This window comes from Dermacentor andersoni, chromosome 3, assembly GCF_023375885.2.
Source record: "Dermacentor andersoni chromosome 3, qqDerAnde1_hic_scaffold, whole genome shotgun sequence".
In the NCBI taxonomy this organism is placed as follows: Eukaryota; Metazoa; Arthropoda; class Arachnida; order Ixodida; family Ixodidae; genus Dermacentor; species Dermacentor andersoni.
In genome coordinates, this window is record NC_092816.1 from 65355049 (window position 1) to 65378121 (window position 23073).

Genomic DNA, 23073 nt, shown 5'->3' on the forward strand with positions numbered 1-23073 from the left:
AGTGGTCAAGAGAAATTAGGAAACGACACCTCATTGCTGATAAGGCTGCCCTATCAGTGACTAGGCCTCTGCCGAGTTGCCTATTGCAACTGCACTTTGCACACTTGCATTCCATTCTCTGGACATATTTTTGATAAAAACAGAGCAATGAGCTGTTAAATTAGCACTGCATCTTTTCGATGCCAGCAGTCAATATGAACTAGTAATCCGATGCTGTTAATGTTCCTGGATGATAATCCTTTGCTAATAAGAAGGTGTTTACGAAGGTGACAAGGTTAGTGCTATATTCTCACTGGCATGTTGCCCAATGTTTGCAAACAGATGCATGCCTTCACCCTCAACCTGCATCCTGGACTTATTTGGCTCAATGTTTTCAAAGTTGTGGACTTGTACAGTTAGTTTTTTAGGGTTAAAATATACATTAGTGGAACTTGTCCTCCTTTTTGTAAAGTAAAGGAAGCCACCCTCGGAGCATCTTATGACTACAGTGTGATGCATTCATAAATTGACTTGAGAAATCAAGATTGTTTTGTATATAGTTTAGCTAATTGGTGTATGTGGTTGTCGTTAAGTGCTTCCTGCACCCAGCTCTTTATATTGCAGCAGCATGGGTAGGGAGTGTTCACGTTCCAATTATCTGATTTATTACATGCATTCAGATAATGGTTGACTCACTTGTGCACAGCTATACTCAATTGCAGTTGTATGCTGGTCAGTCAGTTGCAATGCATATTAAGTGGCTGGTTTTTAAGGCAGTCAAAAAATTGATCATGTCATGCTTCAGCAGGTCATATGCAGAGTGGTAAAATGATGAATAATTGTTCCTATCATGCTTAGGCAGGATTACATCTTAGTAGGTGGTGTAGTGTTCAATTTATTGGAGCAGAAGTAGCTTCTGAGAAAGTCAACGTAAATGTAATACAGGCATTTGTGCCCCTTGCTGGAGCACTGTTATGAGTGAATTGCAGTCACGCTTGTAAAATGTATTTCTATTTGCATTTACATGTGCTCCTTCTCAGTTGTATGCAGCATAGCAGACGTGCTTGAAAAGTGTTATGTTACAAGCAAATTATGGCCACCAACCCTTAACATAACCAACCCATTTAATGCCACCAGCCATCAACTCTCAGGCCAAAAATTCAACTCTCAGGCCAGCCACAATGAAATTTTGGACAGCTTAAAAAGCCTAGCTCATAAAGCAGCTTCCAAGCAAAATTTTACATTTGTAATGCGAATAGATGCATTTAAAAAAAACCTAGCAAAGTTAAACGTATTTGATACCAAAACTGAAAAATATGCTGCCGTTACTGCTTGCCACAAGTGGCGTGTCACCCAAAATGTTCAGAACCAGCACACTTCTTCAGCATGGCCTTCGAGATAAGACAACACCTGCATGCATGCAGGCATGCTACAAAATCTGTGGCAATGTGCTGGAATTTACATCGTATCCGCTAACCACCAGGTGGCAGCATCATCTGCTTAGGTGCTATTTAGTCTGCTAATAGGAAAATTACACAATTACCAGCCTTGCAGCTTTGCCAGAATTGCTTCAACAGCACATGCTACTCATAATCATTTAAACCAGAGTGAAGTTGCTTTTCAATTGGCCTTTAAGATATTTCTAAACTGTGAATTTCTTTCAAACAGAAGCATAGTGCTGTTGGACAAATGCAGTAAACTTTGAAGGAAAACACTAGGGAGTATTACATCAAGGTAAATCAGTACATTACACTTCTAGCATATTAAATGAGCTATTCCATCTGCAAGCAGAGACTTGATGCCCCAGAAAGCTCATAATGAAATATGGTTAATGACACTCTAAGTCAATCAATCAATGTTTATCCTTATCACAAATTACATGGAGGGAGAAATAAAAACCACCATGAAATTTCCACACCACTTGTCTGTGATGTAAAATATTTTGCCAGTGTGTGTCTGGGGCTGGTCGTTAAATGATTTCAAGTAAAGATTACATTGCATTAAAAAATGAGCAAGGATGCAACTACACAGCTTCTATAAGCTTTTCCTGCACGAAAATGATGCAAATGCAATAAAATATGTTGTGAAATTGTCATGATGATGTCGTTGGTGCAGTGGTTACATAGGAAATTCAAAATGGGGTGTTCATTCTTGCCAACTCTCCTAAATTTTTCGCAAACTGAACGAATTTGGCCTCATTTTACAATTTTCATGAATAGTGTGTCACATTTTAAAAAAAATGAATTATTTTTGTGAAAGACTTTCTCTGTACCTTCTTTTGGAACAATTCCAATGGTGAAAGGATGCCAGATGTGGTACTTGCTTCAAGCAAGATTATGCAGGCAAGTTCCTGAAGCAGGCTTAATTGGCAATGCTAAAGTCACCAAGAAATTGCTGTGATCTAAAAACAATGTGTTGTTTATCAGTATTTGCTGTGTCAAGTTAGTTGCCACTTGTGAGCTACATCTAAACTTAAATCATTTTACTAAAGTGCATGCGTATCTCTCGTAAAATGTGTGCACTCAGGGCAAGCCTTTAAAAAAGAATTCATGCTATTTAATTTCCCCCGCACTTGCTACCCACCGTCGCAACCCACCCTCATGTTCTGTCGGCAAGATTTTACTCATTTTAATTCCACAGGTCGGCACTTATTTGCGTTTATTGTTCACGTTAAACGTGCCTCTTTCAGGTAGGTCACTAAGTCAGTAGGTACTGATCAAAGGTTCTCAAACTTTAGAAGCTGGTCAGAGATTTTCAGAGTCTTTCCTGGAGGAACTGTACTGTAGAAGACGACCTACCAATGAGCCCGTATAGCCACCCTCATATACTTTACGACACAATTTCTGTTGTGTCATCGTGTGCACACGCTACGTCCGAACCAAGATCTAATGTTGGGAACAATGCTGAGCCTCTTGCCAAAAAGGAATGGAAGTCTTTGTTCACATACGACTTACTCACTTCGGATAGCTTGGTGCTACAGGACTCCAACCTAATTAGTAGCAACATTGACGCTGGGCGTCGGGTTAGTTACTACCTTTCAAAAGTGGAGCTACACGCAAGATGCCCACCTGACCACCATGTATAAATCTATGGTCCGCATCATAGGTTTCATCGAACATAGCCAACTAATATGTGTATATATAACATGTACATATCAAATGTTTTGTAGAACAGAGCAAACTTTCGAACAAAGAAAAGTGTAGGTTAGTTTAAGTGCATTCATCAACGCTGTGCATGCACTCTTCCTTTTGAATATTTTTGCCCATGTCTCCTGGCCATTACCCGAAGCTACAGTCTTTCTTGCTTGTAGTGTGTACCAGTTGCAAATAACAACTGTTCTACAGTGAATTAGTATCTGGTCTTTGTTATTTGGTTTTGGTTTTGCCATGCACATGTAACCATTGTATCTCCAAGTACACCACCACTGGGAACACAGGATGGGAAAACATATTCCAGGCACATTCTGTTCAGCAAGATTCCTTGCGAAATTTGTAGCAGTTACGGATGCTTTGAGGGCTGAAAAAAAAATTTATTTAAGAAGTATTGGATAAAAGCACACTGGAAGGCAACATGACAACTCCAGTTCTATATTTAGGCATATTGGAGCACAGTGCCTATAATGCCCCACATGTGTTTGGACAAGATTCAGTGTTTTCTGGGCAAGAGTGTATGAGATTACGCAGGAATATGGGCTGGCACAGCTGTTAATGTTCATGACTGTACAGAAACTAACATGTTCACAGGTCTAGGGCTCTTTTTACTTATGTTCTCTTAGTGTCTGAAATACAATGACGCATATGGAAAAATGCCATGAATCAGCATTTAATAGCATCCTCGATGAAACCCAATTTATGGCTTAATTTTTTCGCCTGCTAAACTGCATTCCTATGCCTTGACTATCTTTTAGTGCACTGGTGCGGACACAATATGTACCTTTCAGCTGATGCTTTCTAATGCTTTTTTGTATGTTATGGCACGGAGGAATTTTGTTGCTGAGGTCTGAAAAAAGAGTGATCATGGAAGGGCAGCTTGATAGACTTTCACACACGGGTTTTGTTTTGTTAAGGCATTTTGGTGCAAATGTGACAAACAAGGAGGGACAATCATGTGACACTGAAAGTGAAGGGGTTGTCATGTATTATGAATGTAGCATTAGCACTTACTGTTGTGAAATTCTACTGTATAGTTTCTCCATGCCTTGAGACTTATGATAAGGTGAACGGAGTGCTGTCCTATTAAAGTAAATAAAGCAATTTGCCCTGCATTATTTTAACCAGTCTTCAGCATACTGGTTCTCCAAGGACAGTTTTTATTGGATGAAATTCAGAACTGCCATATATAATTTACTTGCTGTGATTCCCATTCGAGTTTTTTAATTACCCAGGAGCTGACGTGCCGTTAAAGAGGACTTTGAGGACTTTTGAAATGAACACATTCATAGTGTAAAGAATACTGTGACAGTCATTTTTGGTGAACATGGCAGCGCTAGCATGGCAGGGCAACAAAAAATGAAATGATAGCAATACCATACCCCTCTCCAGACCAAGCGTTCCAAGTTGATTTTTCTTTTTTTTTCACTCGTTGTGACACCAACAGGAACCTTTGTGTGATGTCATAAAGGTAAAAGCTGTCGCTTAACCAGTCAGACCAATGATAGCACCAACTTGACGAGAGCTGCCTCTCTATTCTAAAAAAGAAGAGGGAGCCTCGCCCATTGTATGCCACTGATCCTTCCTTGAAGCTTCCATTCAGTTGGCATTGCATGGAGGGCTATTAAGGGCAGGCAACGCAGGAGCATTTCCTCTGATATATTGAGTGTGACCTTTAGCTTTCCCTGTACCGCGTGGAGCTGGTGAAAGTACGTGGCGAGGAGAGTGCCAGTGGGTAAAGTAGTGAAGGCAAGCAAGAAACTGCAGCGGCCATGTAGTTGTACATCAAATGCCTCTAACTTTGCTATTATGGCATCATTTCAAAAAGTTCTTGTAACTGTTTGTTCATTGTAGACTGGCACACAGCTGCCACTCTATAACAAATTTATCTTTAAGTATACTGTACAGTTGATATGGTATTGATCGAGGCTCCCAAGTGCTGCGAATTGGTCACAATTTTCTGAAGTTCAATAAAGTCAGATTCAAAACAGAATTAAGAATGACTATGCAAACGGATACACAAACAAAGCCTTTTTACGTAATGTAAAGAATAACTGTGTATTTTTATCATTGCATCTGTGTTTCATCATACATCTAAATTGTTTTATTTTTCACTACACAAGCTACTTGCACTCTTTTAACTTCTCTTACTTGTTTATATTTAGCGTCTAACACAAAACATGGTCTCACATAAAATTATCTATTCCGTTGGCTAGACAAACCTCATAGTGACACAATGACATCATCCCATACAGAAACATCCTTTTTTCACTTAATACATACTGTAAATGACATAATCGATACCTCGATGTTCCAAGCTTTGGTTCATGCCGAAATTTTACTATATGTCACAGGCATTAAATTTCACAGGATGGCCATGCCACTACAGATCTGCTCTAAAAAAAGATTGAAAAGCATGAGAAATTGACATTTTTGAAAAATATTGTTTAAGGCATTTAGCTTCTCTGCCCTTACTCCTGCGAGTTTCTTCTTATAAAGGCCACAACTTGGTCGAGTATTTTTTTTTTCTTTTTCTTCTTTTTTTTTTTTTTTTTTGTGGGGAAAGGTGGCACCCTTGTGCACCGCATTCTTGTGCACACGGCCTCACTGGTGCATGTTCTCTACTAGGCATCGCATTAATTCTATGCCGTACTTTCTACCTTCTGTAATTGGGGCACCTTTTATCTTGCCTTTACAGGCACAAGGTGAAGACGACGTTTCCGTCACAGTAGAAGATGGGGCAAATTTCATGGAAGAATTCTTTGCAGAGGTAAGTAAAGGTTACCCATTCTCTTATTGGTTCAAAGCACGGATTGAGGCCAGTAGCCTGCCACTAGTAGGTCAGTGAACAGTATTTTCTACACCCACCACCTCTCGAGATAATTTGCCTCCAATTGCAGAAATAGTCTTTGAAGGAAACGCTGGACTGAATGAAAGAAAATGTAATGTATTATGCAAGCACCAACCCTTTTGTTCAATCAGCACTTTACGAAGACTCTTAAACCCCCCACAGTAGGAATCACGCTGCTGAGTATGAGAGTTCTATCCCTGTTGTGGTGGCCACATTTCGATGCGAGTGAAAATGTGAGTGACTGTCCCATGGCTTATGTGTGAGACGGTGTTTTGTCCCGCTTTTGCCTCTCCGGTCCCCAAGTTATTCCAAAATGCCTGCCCTGTGATACCGAATCGGCTGTTCACTTTCTCATGTGCGGTGGCACCACTTTCAAACACTTGAAAGGCAGGCAACGAAGCCACACACTGCCGGAAGTGAAGCAGCACCTGTGATCCTATAACGGCTCCAAAAGTTAACCGTTTGCTCTCCCTCGTATGGTTGGTCAAAATGACACTTTTGCTGACGAAAGTGTGCTTCTGATAACAGTGCGAAGGCAAGCAAGCGGTTCACTTTACGAAACGTTGTATGATCGCAGCCCTCCTAGAACGCACAATCACTTAATGCCTCGTACGTTTTCTCAACGCCGCTACTATGGGCTTCTCAATATGATGGCTAACGAGCCAAAGCACACTGACCTTGCTGTCTTCATGCCATCTTACTTGTCGTGCACGTGGTGTTGGAAGCACATGGAATAATGCCAAAACACAACTGCAAGTTTACTGAATAGCTTGGAAAAGAGTTTCCCTTCACATAACAAAACTTGAAAGAAACTGTTCTTTCTATCTCCATCTTTCGTCTCACTTTGGCGTTCGAGGAATATAGTGACATTACTTCTAACTTACTTCAAGGCTTGTTAAACTATGACTTTGTCCGACTTAATAGATAGGAGGGGCACACTGTGGCAATACCTCGCCACGGCTAAGAAAAACAATCTATAGTTAGCAGTAATTGGTTTGTGTTTAGCCTGTTAATGTGACTGCTTGATTATTTTCACTGCTTCCAATAGTGTTGTCTATTTAGAGTATTCAGAGCAACTCACCCATGACAACTATTTTTGTTTTAATTGCTAGCCTTTACTAGTTTGTAATGCTACACTGGTCTCGCACAACACAGGCACTTATGTTGTACACTGAAAAAATTAGACGACTGAATCATTTGTCAAGGTTAAAACATTCGGTTAATGTTAAAAAAATGCTTTGGCACAAAGAGACATTGAAATAAATGAGAAAAAGAAGTATTCTAAAAATGTTATTAGCCCACCCGTCTGCATACTTCCCATCATTCGTACGGCGGCCGCAGCTGCCACACCAAGTTGGCGTCTAGCAGTGTTTGTACGGGACTCTGCATGCCTCGTGGGCGACTTTTGCCGGCAGCAGCCAGCTGCTGCCTTATCTCCCAACTTCACAATGACATTTTGACGTGACCAGGGCCATCTGCAGCCTAAAGCTCCTCTCCATGGCTGTGCTTCCACAGCAGCAACATTTCCGAGAGTTCGCTGCCCTTTGTGCTGCAGCTGCGTGCATGACAGCTAGCGAGCCGCGGAGTGACGTGCGTGTTGTTTCTGTCTTGCTTGAGCCCTTGGGCCTACCACTGTTCTAAAAGAAAGGGAATTGTATTGCACAGTGCACCACTGCTTATTTCTCTCACCTCAATAGAGGTTGGCTCATTCTTTTCCGTGAGAAGGTCACGTCCACATGTTACCAGCTGTTGGATTATAAATCGGTAATCGTGTGTCTAAACAGGCCGAGACCTTTGAGTTCTGTTCTGTTTACTTTTTTTCCTCGGTCCTTTAGCTGATTGCAGGCTACATTTATGCAGTCCAAAAGCATTTTAATGTGAATCTTTTCATAGAGCTTGCACAAAAATGTCATCCAGCACTGTATCAGGTGCTTTAGTGATGACCTTAGATAATTTGTAAAGAGTGTGCCCCAGGCTTCAAATGGTCCCATTAGCGTCATCTGTAGCTTCTGGGTTTTCATCCCAACCAGCCTTGCTCAGTTGGACTCATGCACCATGTTTCCACTTTCTTACTCTTTTTTATGGAAACCAGGGCTTCCGAATCACATGTAACAGCTTTTTGAACCACATACATGTAGCTAATTTTCGCAGGGCACACTAACGGCTTTGGAACAAAAAGAAAAGTAAAAAAGTACAACTGGCATAAAGAGGTGCTTACTTGGTGATGCAGTAGTATTTGTGCTGGCAGACATCAGATAAGTTACTCTAGAAAGCACATTGCATTTGCTGAATTGAAGCCAGCCAGTTATCAAGGCAACGCCACTACTGACAGTCTCAGGACTAGCAAGGTCCGAAGCTGTCGCCAGCTTCTAAATATTCATCATGGCCGATATCTTAAATGAAGTACAGTTTTGTTCCACATAGTTTTGTTTTACAGCGCATAAGGAAGGCATTCTGGGAAAAGGTAAGCGGAACATGAATGTGTCTCATGACACGTTCATAGAGGGATATCTTGAAACTGTTGCTGGTAGTCTCTGGTTTCTTAATAAGCAGACGTGCCCCAAACACTGACCACTTTGAATTTTGCAATTGCAGCACATGCCCTGAAGTAATTAAGCAAATATTAATGAATGTTGCAGTTATTGTCATGCAATTTCTTATGTTCACTGGCATGAACATTCTGTTGCTGAAAAAAAAGTACTTTTATCTATCTCAGATCAACTGCATAAGTTATTTCTTCACTGAATACTCTATCTATAATAAGCACATTCACATACTTGTAGCTTGTATGGCTATGTGATTGTCATGTACTATACTATTCAGATTTTTCAATATTTGTAGTGATACTACTATGTTGTTACATATCTGTTTTGGAATATCTGCTTCATCATGTGCCATCTAATGACATTTCTTCAGTGTCTTTCTTGCAAGATTTGTTGCACAAATGAGGCTGCTTAGCAGACTTTGATGCATGTTCTGACGGGTCTCCATAGATTACTCACAGTGCATGGACATGCATTTTAGAGCGCGACTCTTAGGCAGCCGTTGCAGTGGCGAGCATTGGCGTTCCTAACCGAACCGAGCGTATGAGCATAGCGAAGGATGAAAGAGCGAACACGGAGCGCAGGGGAGGATGAAAGACTGCAATAGCGAAGAGAGTGTGAGAAGGAAAGTGGAGGAGGAGGGTATGGCAAAAGCGCAAGGCGGGCTCTGCAGCAATGACAACTATGAGATGGCACCAGACTAGCGCATGTCGTCTGTATGGAAACAAAGTGCTGCATGAGTGGAAGTCTGTCTGCAGCGGCTGCAGCAAATCGTGCCCACGCGTCACCCGTGCACCTCCTCTCATGATCTCCTGATTAGTGAGGCAGTCGTGCCACACTTCGCTCCATTTGCAATGCGCCATACGAGACAGATTGTCCGCACCAGCCAATACCTAGCGAAATGAAAACACTTGTGAGCTACGTTCAAATTTAGCGTTAGGGAGTATCGTAGTCATCAGCAAATTATTTTCTCTTAAAATTATAGAAAAATGATTTGGCATTTACCACTGCTCTGTTTTTACTAGAATTTTGCAGAACGATCACATTTTATAGTTCAGATCGTTCAGTATAACACTTAACAACGTTACTTACCTGGTTTTAAGAAAAAAGAATAATGACATGTTACCTCTGTGGTGCATCTTTCAAATGCATCCCCTAGCAATTAATGAAAACCAATCTTGAAAGCCATGCTTTGTCATATTGCACACAGCAGAAGTGGCATAGCCGCCATGTTTTAAGCATCACTTACTACTGCAAGGGGTGCAGATGAAGGCAAATTCTAAGTTCTTCTGCTTGACACTAGAAGCAAGTAACAGCACCAAGTGTGATACGTACTGAACAATTCGCACCTTAAAATGAGATCTTTCTGCGAAATTTGAGCAAGAACAGAACAGCATTAAGAGAGAAATCTGTTTTCAATGATTTTGACAAATACATCACTGGATGCTTGTTTGCATCCAACAAAAAAAAAGTTCATCTAACTGGAGGATTGGGCTGCAGCTTGGTGAGTGCCACATGCTCCAATAGATGTGCTTATGCTTTCTTTATAATAAGAATTTGGATGGTGAAATTTTATTCGCACGTTGTCACTTCTTGTTTATAAGATGCTCCTTTTCTCTGCGTTCTATTTTCAGGTGGAGGAGATTCGTGAGAATATCGACAAAATACAAGCAAATGTCGAAGAAGTCAAGAAAAAACACAGTGCCATTTTATCAGCTCCACAGACTGATGAGAGTATGTAGTATCATACTTTTTTTTCTGTGTGTCTGATGGGGCCAGCTGAAGATAGCTCCTTACATTAGCTGCAAGTAGACATCAATGTCTTCAGAACTAAGAGCACAGGAAGAAAAGCAGTTGTTCAGTTTCTGATTGCCAGCTATAAGAATGAGTTTGTAATAAGCAACTGCATTCTTTTCTTTCTTTTCGTTTTTTTGTCAGCAACCAGGGTAACAGCTCCCGACATCAAAACAAAGGGGGTGAAGTTTGTTAAAAATAATGCAATTTCCACATTGGAGGCATTTAATCAGTGTCCTGTATTGTTAGTTATATTTTACGTGGGATTCGGTTGTTACTGAACATCAAGGTCACTGGTTCAATTCCCAGTGTCAGTGGCCACATTCTGATAGGGGAAGAATGCAATAACACTTGTGTGCCATGCTTCAGATTGTTGTTAAAGTGTCCCGGATTGTCATGATTATATTGGATCCATCATAATGTCACAACCCACTGTACTGTTTCAGGAAATTGAACACTATAATATTGTTTCAATTATATTTTACACTCACATTTAACATTAGCCATGCAAAGGAAAAAGATGGATACAGCATTGAGAGATAGAAAAATGCAGCTGTATCAATTTAAAGATAAGATGCTGGTGCGATATGTGCACGGTATTCAATTTGAGATTCAATGGTGAATAAAAGAAGCTGTGCAGGTCATGTTACCTGTAGAACAGATAACCATTGGTCTATTTGATTATTAATGCAGATCCAATAACTAGCTTCCCTTTGTACGTTTGTACCGCTGTAGAAACCAAGGGATGAGTAATGCAGTTGACAGGGATGCAGGATAGATGTAGTCGTGAGATTAGGAAATCATGGTGTAGGGTCATTGTAGTTGATGCGTGACATAGATAATCAGATTTGTAGAGGTCTTCATTCTGCAATGGGCTTAAATTAGTTGATCGCTAATGACGGTTGTGATATTGCTGTGCTACATTATTTTTTTTTCTTGCTTGTGTTTTGTGACACAGAGGTCAAGCATGAGCTGGAGGACCTTATGGCCGACATCAAGAAGACTGCCAACAAAGTACGGGCCAAGTTAAAGGGTGAGTACTGCCACTGTAATGATGGCTAGACGTCTTGCTTTCTTTTACAACGCTGGAAGGGCTGTGCAATAATCTTTCAGTGCTACTGGTTCAGCTTTATGTCTCTTCCCTGCACCTCACAGAGGTGAGAGGGAAAAAGAACCAAGGGTTAAATTTATGCTCATTAACCAGAAGTTCTTCACCTGAATATAATTGAGAATTGAGAAGAACTGCCATCAATTCACAGCTGATAGAATGCTGCATACAATGTGGAAAGCAGTGGAAAGCAGTGGAAAGTTTATTTATATTTTATTTCTTTATGCTTCTTTTTATTTTAGAGTTTAGGCTGACGCATTGCCATTGCCATATAACTCTGATACCGAGGTATAGCCACAAACAGCAGTTCTGACAGTGGCATCTAATGGTGCTGCGTTGAACCACAATGTGTTCAAAGCATTTTTGTGCTGTGCAACCTTTTCAGTAAGAAAAAACGTTGAGACCATTTTTAAGAAGAGCACTTTGCTGTTGAACGTTTACACCAGTGGATAAGTAATACAGGTATCGCACGGTGCACCCTTGACCATGCTAAAGTCCAATTGGGATTGAGTATCTCGACAGCGATTGGCTCCTTTGCACAATCTACGGAAGGGAGCCAATTACAATTGAGAAGTTCAATTCCAGTCGGGCTCAACTGCAATCGAAAATGCACCTTGGGACGCCGATATAAGACACCTGTAGACACCTGCAGATACCTAGATCCACCTGCAGCTGTGGCTCCATGGCTATACTAGTATTATGCTGCCAAGCACGAGGTCTTGGGTTTGATTTTTGGCCACTACAGTTGCATTTTGCAGGAGGCAGAATGCAAAAACACTCATGTACTTAGATAAAGATCATGATAAAGAATCCCCAGGTGAGGTGGTCAAAGTTAATTCGGAGTCATTCACTACAGCATCTCTAACAGTCCCAGTGCTACTCTGGGATATTAAAACCCTATGAATCAATCAAAGCATTGTTCTACATTGCAAGAAGGGTTCTGCATGTTTTGATTGACAACTGGCTTCGTAAGAGATTACTGCTAATTCTGACGTTCTGAGCTATGTCTTAATACCACGGTGACATGATAAATTGTAGTGCAGTCTATAGCTAACACCCACTTAATAACACCCACTAATTGCCCACCCTAAGCGAAAGGGACATAATGTTTCCATGTGCACCTAAAGCACCTATGTGCACATTTGCCTGCTTTGGCTTCAGTGCCTGTTAGAGTCTCCCATTTATAGCATCTAAGTCTTTTGAAACCTGTTGTCACAAAGTGCATATTCAGGAATGCCATTCGTTGTTATTTACTTTCTCATTTTTTTTCTCTCAATCCTGTTTCCAGTCATGGAGCAGAACATTGAGCAGTTGGAACAGACGCAAATGATGTCCGCAGACTTCAGGATACGCAAGACACAGGTAACAAGCCAAAAGCGTTCTGGCCTTGCATCACTGTGTGACCTGACCTTGAAGGAGAAAGAAAAGTCATTTCCTTCTGGTAGACATGCAAAGTGAATTTCGAAGAGCACTGTTTTGAACTCATGAATGGTATGTTGTTACCCATAAAGCATAAATTTGGCAGGTTCTTTTTGAGTAGTCAGTATAGCAATTAGAGCCCATTCTCAAAACAGCACAGCAATACTAGGCCTTGTCAGCAGATTCAGCCTATTGCACTCTTGTGCTAAAAATAAATCTTAATGCCTAATTGCATCAAATGCAGGCACCTACAGTGTTTTCTTTCCATGTGCTTAGCATTTCATAATATAATTATATCTCCAGGAAAAGTATAAGGACTATGCTGCTTCCAAAAAATCTTAATTTAGCCTTGAATTGACAACTGCTGGCAGCTTTTGTGTGTTCACGTGTGCACCACAGTCTTCACTTCAGGTTGCGCATGTACGCTACTGTGTGCTATCACATTGCAGCAACATTTAGTCTTTGTGATGGCTTGGACATTGGTCAGTTGGTTTTGCAGTCATCGTGAACATCTAACAGCTGAAAAGCCAGAGGGAAAGTTAAACAAGAATGCAACATACGTGACATACGGATGCACTAACATAGGAGTGTCGGTGCCAGTGTATGTCGTCCATTGTCTTTTCAAGCCATGCGATGTTCACCATGTACTTGGAGCAGGATGCCTGTAATGAGCCGACCAGAACATTTAATGTAATTTGGAATGCTGTCTTCCCTGTAGCCATTACTAAAGTGACCATCTCTCTCTCTTTCTTGTCTCTTTTCTCCATTTTCCTGCCACCCTCTGTATCCATTCGACATGCAGCATTCAATGCTGTCTCAGAAGTTTGTGGAAGTGATGACAGACTACAACAAAACCCAAACAGATTACAGGGAGAGGTGCAAGGCTCGCATTCAGCGGCAACTAGAAATCAGTAAGTTCCACACTAGTTTGAGTAATTTGCATTTAAATACTTTACTAATGTTTGGTAGTGTATTGACCCCAAGCACACCAGACCTGCAGGTGGATTTTGGCCTGTTTTCACGAAGTTGTTTGCACAGTTCGTTTGGTTATTGTAGTCATTATAAGGTTTGTCAGCTTTCAGCCTTTTTGTTTTAAAAGGTAAATCAATTTGTGTTCTCACATGCATGAATCCACTGGCATGGTCATATTCAGGCTACAGACACACTCTGTGGTCTGGAGTGCAATGTTCTTGTAGACTAGAAATTTGTCAAAACTCAAAGGCTGCCCAAGAGTAACCACTATTATTGGGTTAGTGCAAGGTTTCTTTGTGAGGATGGCAACCAGTCTTTGGCCATTTTTGCTCAAGGTTCTTCAAAATTCATACACTAAGGAAGAATAGGCATTCTTAGTATGAAATATTGTCAGAGTATTGGGCTACCTATGGGCCAGCTGTGGAACTTATTTGGACTTGTTTTTAGAGGTCTAGCTTCTTGTTTGCCCAAACACATCGAGTCAGCCTAATTTACCATGATATAAAGGCCACAGTATTTATTGATCTATTAATTAGTTTGCCTCGGTTGCATTAAAAATTGTTTTAGCTAGAAACATGAAGTGTTTCCAGGGGGCTTGAATCACTGATGTTTGTATGCCAAGAAACAACCAGTGCACTGCTTTGTTCAGTTCATAGATGCAGAAAAAGGATCTATTTTATTCAGCTACATTGAGCAGTTGTCTTTAGACAGTTGTGTAATTATAGAGCTGTAGAAAGAGTACTGATCTGTTGAAGAGTCTCGGGAAGCTTGGGCTATCATGCTTTGTTATTATTGGATTACCTTGAGTTAATGTTGTGAACCTACTTTCATGTGCTCTTCTGTGCTACGCTAGGCTATCTATGCTAAGAAGCACTGGATTAGTGTCCAAGTTTGAACAGATGTTCGTGTTTGTGGAGAGTCTCTAGTTCTTCGAAAACCATTACATTGTAGAATGTCGACAGTTTTAATTGGACTGAGAAAATGCTGCTTAATGACCCAGCCAACTAGCTGCAAGCTGTACGCAGACGTGTGAAGAGCGGCATGTCGCCTGGTATCCACTGTCTGGAAACTGTTGGTATAAAGCATGGCCTCGTCGTTTTCTTTTCTTCGTCTTTAATTTTCGAAATTTGGTGAAAGTTTCAGGCTGCCTTGTTTCACACACTTGTTTATTTGATAACAGAAGGATTGTCTTGCCCTTTCATCGTCTTAGTGTACCAAGTTATGATGTGTGCTTGAGATGTGCAGTCGTCAAATGTCAAGCTGTCATAGGCTTCTGCAGCTGTAGTGCATTATCAAACCGCATATGCTTTGTCTTCTGCAGCTGGGCGTATGACAACCAACGAAGAGCTTGAAGAGATGTTGGAGAGCGGGAACCCTGCCATCTTTACACAAGGAGTAAGTGTTGATCTGTTTTTAAGTGACAGGCCACAGTGACAAGCATTTGACTGCCTTTTAAGCGAAGCTTAATGGGAAAGTAAAGTCCATTTCGTTGGAGAAAGTGTTACGAAAATAGCACCAAAAGGACAAGTCATGGTGCGATTGACATATGTTGCTAATGTTGTATAGCTGTTTGTGCGTGTGTGCATACACATGTACACGTGTGTGTCCTGCACATAAGAGAATGTTAACAAAATGAAACAAGAGACACACTGTGGTCTTGCAGCAGCACTTTTGCATTCTATTGAATGCAGAGCTACTTGTACCATTACGGCACACATTGACACTTGTGAAAGACGCATGGATTTTTTAAAAGTTATCAATCATTGGTTTTCTTGCTACTCGTTGTCTTGGTCACTTAATCCTGCAGCTTCACGCTTCTATAGGGGTGTTCAGTACTACTGAGATCTAGAGTTTAGCAACTAGTTGTTCTCTTATCGCTGTTGATAACCGCCGCAAGCCATGTGAAATCGTCCCTCTTCTTGCAAGCAGTGCCATTTTGCAGAGGCTAATTCACCTGCAATGCCATCCCTCCTTCCTCCCTCTTGGTTAGATCATCATGGAGACGCAGCAGGCGAAGCAGACGCTGGCTGACATCGAGGCCCGGCATGCAGACATCATCAAGCTGGAGACGAGCATTCGGGAGCTACATGACATGTTCATGGACATGGCCATGCTCGTAGAAAGCCAGGTGTGTGCACTGGGGATGAGTGTCTTGCTTGAGCAAGTGTTGTTGGACAGGTGCTTCCCAAACATTACGAAACAGCCTACGCAGAATATAGATGACCTCTTTGAACTTCTCTTCTACCCCCTGTCACACATTAAGATTTGCTGTCATTTACACGAAGTGACTGACTAGACAGACCGCTACTTTTGATTTCAAGGATGCGTTGGTGACCATGCTGGCGACATATGAAGATGTCGCTTTTCGGCTTAACTTGGTCAACTTGGTGGCCAAAGTGGCATGGTTGTGCAGGCAGAGTGCGACAGGGTTCTAATTCTCAAGCAGTACGCAATGTAAGGTGTTCGATGTTTCCTCAAAGCTGTCTTAATTATCGGTTGGTGACTGTATCGTAACCCAAAGGCCTAGTGCCTTATAAATTCGTTTTTAGAGATGCTATCTTGGAAATTACGGATCACCATGCTAGTGCAACTATTTCCTGCTGGTAATTCAAAAAGAAAGATAATCACACTGGTGTGCCCCGTGGATTATGTGTATAGTAATTCACACCACAGCATTTACCACTGGTCATTCGGTGGCAATGCGGAAAGCCTTAAAAAAGAACAAATTCTTTTCTGCATCATTAATTTGCTTATCCGCTGAAGCGCGACACACATTGAAAGTATCCCAAAACGTTTAATCATGCAGCTCTTTACTCGGTTTCAAGGGTAGTTAATGCATGCTCTGAGGGTCAACCGTATCATGCAATACTAAAGGCTCAATTTCCTCAGTACTTGTCGATACGGTTGAGAAGGAAAAAAACGGCAGCGCAAAAGAAACGAGGACGTGACGAGAGCACAGGACTGGCCTTGTCCTCCTTTCTCTTGTGCTACCATTTTTTTCCTTCTCAGCCATGAACCAACTCGCCCAACAAATTGTTTCTACTCAGTCAATATGGTGGCTAAAGATGCACTGGACATTGGCCTTTGACTCAGGCTTGTACAAAATGCAGTCCATGAGAGGGGGGTGAGAAATTATTTTTCAAATAACGATTGTGCGGTTGTCGCAGTTCAAACTGGTGGAAGTATTTTTTCCCATTTAAGTACATGCGGCTCTGCCGGGATCGACTGATCAGTTCTAATTATTCACCACTTGAATTAAGATATTTCAAATTACCAGGATTTCACTCAATCATCTCAGAATGTAGGAGTTGTGCCTCTACTAACTCGGAATTCGTAGGCTGAAAATGAGCAAGGCTCAACCTCGAGCAATGTGAATGGAGATTTTATATACATATATATATATATGTATATGTTTGACAGTTTTGTGCACCTGGGATTCCAAAGTGTTCACCTATAAGAACCCTAAATTTCTTTTAGCAGAAGAACAAAAGTCACGTTTCTTGTCTAGACAGACTGCACCTGTGCACAAACTTTTTTCGACAGCTGCTGCAATACACATGGGATGCATTGAACTTGTTTTATGGTGCATTTTCTGTGTCGTGACTCATGAACTGTTCCCAAGGAGTCTTATTTTTTTTTAAATATTGCTATGCATTTATTCATTGTGGCGCGCTTTTGTTTTTGTCACACATTGGGCCACAAGACCATGTATATTTCCTCATATTTATTTAAAAGAGTAGAGTAGTGGGGAGCAGAGTGACGAGTAGGGTAGAGTTTATTACAGAGAGGTGCAGTTTATTGCTCATGTGTAGCAGAGTTTAGGTGAGCCGCTGTCGGCCGGCGTGCTTATACAACCACAAAACGAGCGGAGCCACTGCAAAAAAAAAAAAATTATAAATAGTAATAATAATAATAATAATGAAGATGACCACTTAACTACAGTCACTTCCAGCACGCTTTGCACACTTCCGCCTAACATACACGCAGCCAATATTATTCCTAAGCTACTGTCTACAGTACACGTTTCTCAAAATACTGTGAATTACTCTAAATTCATATCTGCAGTGTCCACGGCCAAAGAGGGTAGGCATTTTGTGACCTCTTTCACTGTCCTTGCCAGTGACTGTTAGGCAGGTGGTGTGAAACCCTCAAAAGCTTCAGTAACGTTGGCAATGCAATCTCCTTATTTACCAGGTCACATCGTCAAGCGCATTGCCGTTGTCAAACAGTGTCTGCCAATGCTGCCAGGTCTTGTGGAAAGAAGAAATTGAGTGGGCTTTCAAAACAAGAAGAGAACCCTAAAAAATAATTTTCAGGTGCTAAAAACAAAAATACCGTATTCACTCGAATCTATGCCGGCTCCGATTCCAAGCTGACCACCGAATGTTCGAAGCCAGAAAAAATTAAAAAAGCTTACCTTGAATGTAGGCTCAACAAAAGAAGTGAGGACAGCATTCACAAAATGATAAGAGCATTTATTTAATATGAACATGCAGAGCTCACTCTACGTCGTCACCGTCGTTAGCATCGTCCCTATAGCCCAGGCCACACGTACACTTGCGGATGCGCGCAAGCTCGCGTCCCTGCCGCCATGCATGCGCAGACAGTGCGGCGTCGCACGCATTGAAACGCAGCACGATCTCAGTGAACAGCTCCTCTCTGTTATTGCACGCTTATCTTACTTATCGCTATCATCTCCTCATTGCGGCACACTCAAAAGCGTCTCCCATTGCCCCTTCCAACGAAGGACGTTTTTCTCATCGATGCTGAAGTCCCGCCTGGCTGACTATGCTTCTGTGGCTAGTACAACTTTTCGTTTGAAAGCGGCACTATAGTGTGCCATTGCAGTAACGCCACACCGCACGCCGATACCGTAGAATCAGCTCCGATACTACACAGGTCAAAGCGACGACTTCGTTCGTGTACTTCATTTGGCTACTGGCCCGACTAGTAGTGGCTGCGATAGTGACTTTTCTTGATGGCGCTAGCTGTGGATTATATTTATTGTCTTCAGTCACAAACTGGCGCGTTTTTTAATATCCTCGAATCTAAGCCGACCCTAGAGTTTTGTATATGATTATTTGGAAAAACTACCGGCCCAGATTCGCATAAATATGGTACGCTTACATAGACATGCTGGGGATAACTAGAGATTAATAAGCACTACAATGTCAATGCTAAACCACTTCTTAAAGGGACATTAAAGGCAAATATATAGTCACGCTAAAGTGGTAGATTAGTGCTCGAGAATCCTTAAGGTGTCAATATTGTCTCGATTAGAGCCTTAATAATTGAGAAATTGAGGTAAATGCAGGACATGATTAGAGACTCTCCTGGGACATTCAAGTACTTGCCCGATGATTAAAGCACTCCTCAGTTAAATTCTGTCACTAGTACCCAACCACTCGTTGCAAAAAAACAGCCTTGTATTGTATTATAAGACAAAATAAAATGCTACTTGTCCAGTTCTATTTCATTTTTAGACAAAAGAACTCATTCAAATTATACTTGACAGCGACGTGGGCAGTCGAAATATTTCGTGTTTGCTCGACTCTGCGCCACCCACGCTGTCGCGTTTCAGTAGTTCCATTATCACATAGTGCTGCGCTGGTATTTGCTGGCTCGCAAAACTCGCACAAACTGCTAGTAGCAGAGAATTCAACTTCCATGTGATGTCGCAGGATGTGCAAATGGTCTGCACCATTTGACCAAAAAGCAGCTGCATAGACGAATCCACCACTCTTTCTTAGCTTGATACCGCCGTCTGTCAGGCGCCGTTTTACTCACGGACGGCTGCAAAGGGTGGTGATGTCGTATGCAACGTCGCCACTCCCTTGGTTAGGTGGCGGGAGATTTGAATTTCTAAAAAGGTATATTCGGACCCTTCAGATGCAGTTTTCTCGTAAACTAAGTCTTTTCATGGCACGAAACAAGCATTGCGAGGTTTATGGAATGGTATTTAAATACGGTCTTTGGTGTCCCTTTAACCTATAGTTCATGCTCATACACCAAAAGGGTGGGGCTCTGGTGCATGGAAAACAAATAGGCATTTGCCAAAATCTGGTCTCTGGTCACTGTACACTTGAACGTCCTTATAACGAAGTTGAAGGGGAAGCCGAAATTACTTTCTGATATCGATTATTGCCCAATGGGTGTGCACAACTTTAAACATGCAAAGAAGGCTACGACACTGGGGCCCACCGAACCACTACACAGCCACATATGTGATTAAATTTCAATGAAACAGCAGCAAAATAATCTCTGGAGTGTGTAACACGCGCCTAGTTATCACCTGGCACGACAGCTTTTATTATAGGCTCCTTCTGTTCCAAAGTGATGTTCTTTTGCATCCTCTTTCCCTTTGGCTTTCTCATATTGTCATGAAACCAGCGAAATGACGATGTGGTCAAGGGGAACAGCTAGCACGCTGCAATGCGAACAAAGTTCATCGTGTTCGAACAGCACGTGGCACACAATATGCTGTGCCGACTACACATCTGGGGCGGTATTCTCAGGCAACCTCCATGATTTTATATTGTAGTGTTGCATTTGCGAGATTTCACGAAACCCTTGGAAGCACAGCCGACTTCAGGTAATTCGGCCCGGACGGGACCGACATAATTGATCAAATTATCCGGCAGATTGAGTTATACAAGATACGCAATAAAAACTTCAAAACACAACAGTGATTGATTCATTTGGCAAAATTTGCATGATTTTAACGCACCACCGAATGTAATGCACGCCCACTTTCTATGCGTCCAAAATGGGGGCGCCTAGTCTTGCCAGCTACGTATTGCAGCAAGAGAAAAGTGCTGCTTGTACATGGCCACTGTATGTGTGTCTGCACACAGTGGTAACCAATGTTGCTCGATGGTGTATTCGACAGGAATTTTGAACTGCCGTGCCAAATGAGTGCTGAAACCAATGGATAGCGATATGCCCAGTGTGCAATAGTCGGTATTTTTTTAGTTTCGGAGATGTATCTGGTTTGTCATGACAATTTTATTTTGTTAAACCAAGACCATGTATATCGTCCATACATACAAATACAGTGAAACCTCATTAAACAGTACTTGGCCGAAGCTCGGGAAAAGTACGTACTAAACGGTAGTACTGCTTATCCGAAATAGCATGAGATCACCCACTTACCTGTCAGAAACGGAAGAGAGAGTGTGATGAAAGGGAAAAAAACATGCAGTATTTATTTACTTCGCGCGACAAGCGTTATTTTTGTTTGATGCCGCCGCGGCCTAGCAGTGACGACAGTGGCCTCAAACTTACTGAAGCTGCGAGCCAGCTTTTCAACCAGCCCCCTCTTCTCAGCACACTCGCATTGCAGATTCCTTGTTAGTGTTGCATATTCTCCGCGCGCGGGTGCTGTAGCATTGCAGAATTCGCGGGGCGCCTTTTCATTGCGAGGTGCTGTTTTCGTTGCGACGATTGCATTCGTGAGGCTGACGTAACGCGCAGCTTCTGCCACTGTCGGGCCTGAATCGCCGGTGCTGTCACTTTCTGTGCCATCCTTATCACTGTCGCTAGGCGACACTTCGGCAAAACGGAGGCAACAATGGCCAAAAATCTAACCTCGCAGCCGACATCTCTTCGCGGTTGCAGCAGCGCTGCCAAGCAACTTCACATTCCAAATGCCACACACCGAAGTCAACAGTAGACCCATGTCGCGTGCCAGCTCCGACTTCTTCGGGTCACGTTCGACAGCACGAACGATGTCTAATTTTGCTTCTATGCTGAGCACCTGGTGTCTTTTATGATCCGAGTTTCGGCATGACGCAAGTCCTCGCTTACATGATGCTACAACGCTCTCTGGGACGGGGCCAAAATGATGTTGATGTCAATGTGGCTTCACGCGCAACCGCTCAGGGCGCTTGGAGGCCGTTGTTCAGATCTCTGAGGCTTGTTGTTCTGCCAGGCCGCCCGATGGAGACAAAGCACCGCCATGTTTGCGCAACGAAAAGTGGAAACACTACGTGTTAACCGTTATGTACGCGATACGCAATAACCGTTATGTACGCAATAAGTACGGTTTATGTGGATGCAAAACACATTGTTTAATGGCCGCTGAGTCGGGGATCTGACTTTACTACTTTTTAAGCGGGTACGGTTTAACTAGGTTTTACTGTACATTGATCTCTGTGGAGATGGCAAGGGGAATTGAATTTGCTTCATTATGCCCTGTTTCGTTATCACGAGGTTCGAGTGCATTTTCAGTTGCACGAGGTAACCATGAGTTCTCTGCATTGGGGTTACAGAGCTCCAGATGTTGCTGACTAACATACCGCTGGTTACATCTTCAAATTGATCGTAAGACACACAGAAGACACAACCACAGTGGGCTGTCTGTGTATGAGATTGGTGGAACAACACTGCCAATGCATGGTGCTTGTGATTGTTTTTGTTTTAAGGAAAGGTAACACAGATGCACAAAGTATCGTGTGAATGCCTTAACTTGTCACACCACCAAGTGAAACAGTGGGGAAGTGTTTTCATTAACATTCAAATGTTTTTGCATTGATCAAACTAAACTGTAATTGTTGTCCATTACAGTTTCAGAGTATCGTTCATGTTTAACCAAAGGGCGATTCCTCCTTAGCCTCATCTAAGGCTTTAAATGGGGCAGTTAGGAAGGGCATTGGCAATGATCCCTTTACATTCTGACACACTGCCATGCATTCTTACAGGGAGAGATGATCGACAGGATTGAATACCATGTAGAGCATGCACGGGACTACATCGAGACTGCCAAGCAGGATACCAAAAAAGCACTCGTCTACCAAAGCAAGGCCCGAAGGGTGAGTTCGATGTGGCTCTTTCAGCCTCTGCTGCACAGCTGTCCCAGCAGCTCTACATTATTCAGACAAGAGCAGATGAGGTGCTCAAATAGCAGCAGTCATTTACTCCGAAGTTAGCTTCACGTTTTATCATTCATCATTTGGGACAGAACGCTATTCCACTATGCGGCTCACACAGCGTATAATAGTATGCGCAGAGCATGGTAGTGGGATGTGTACCGGTCTTGAGTCCTTCAGAACCGGACGTCATAGAATGGTCAGCGTGCTCCTCTTTCCTTTTCTTTGTTTTTATTATTTTTCTCTTTTATTTTTTCATCACTTGTTTAAGAAGATTGTGCAACTGACTAAATTAAAGCAACTCTGAACAACACACTCTAACTTAAGTGGAGACTTGTAGATCCCTGTGGTTAATTAAAAGCTGATGCATTCCACTTGTTTATAATGTACA

At 42.1% G+C, this 23073-nt stretch overlaps 1 protein-coding gene across 2 annotated transcripts in view; it reads left to right on the forward strand.

The window, feature by feature from the left end:
• The window catches only part of Syx1A (Syntaxin 1A), a 55665-nt gene that overhangs the window by 3169 nt on the left and 29423 nt on the right, over positions 1-23073 (forward strand). For both annotated transcript variants that reach the window (XM_055062566.2, XM_050194547.3), the window contains exons 2-9: positions 5827-5898; positions 10157-10256; positions 11275-11349; positions 12713-12786; positions 13646-13754; positions 15137-15210; positions 15806-15943; positions 22515-22625. In XM_055062566.2, the coding sequence (XP_054918541.1) occupies positions 5827-5898; positions 10157-10256; positions 11275-11349; positions 12713-12786; positions 13646-13754; positions 15137-15210; positions 15806-15943; positions 22515-22625 (753 nt within the window). The remainder of the gene's footprint in view (positions 1-5826; positions 5899-10156; positions 10257-11274; positions 11350-12712; positions 12787-13645; positions 13755-15136; positions 15211-15805; positions 15944-22514; positions 22626-23073) is intronic.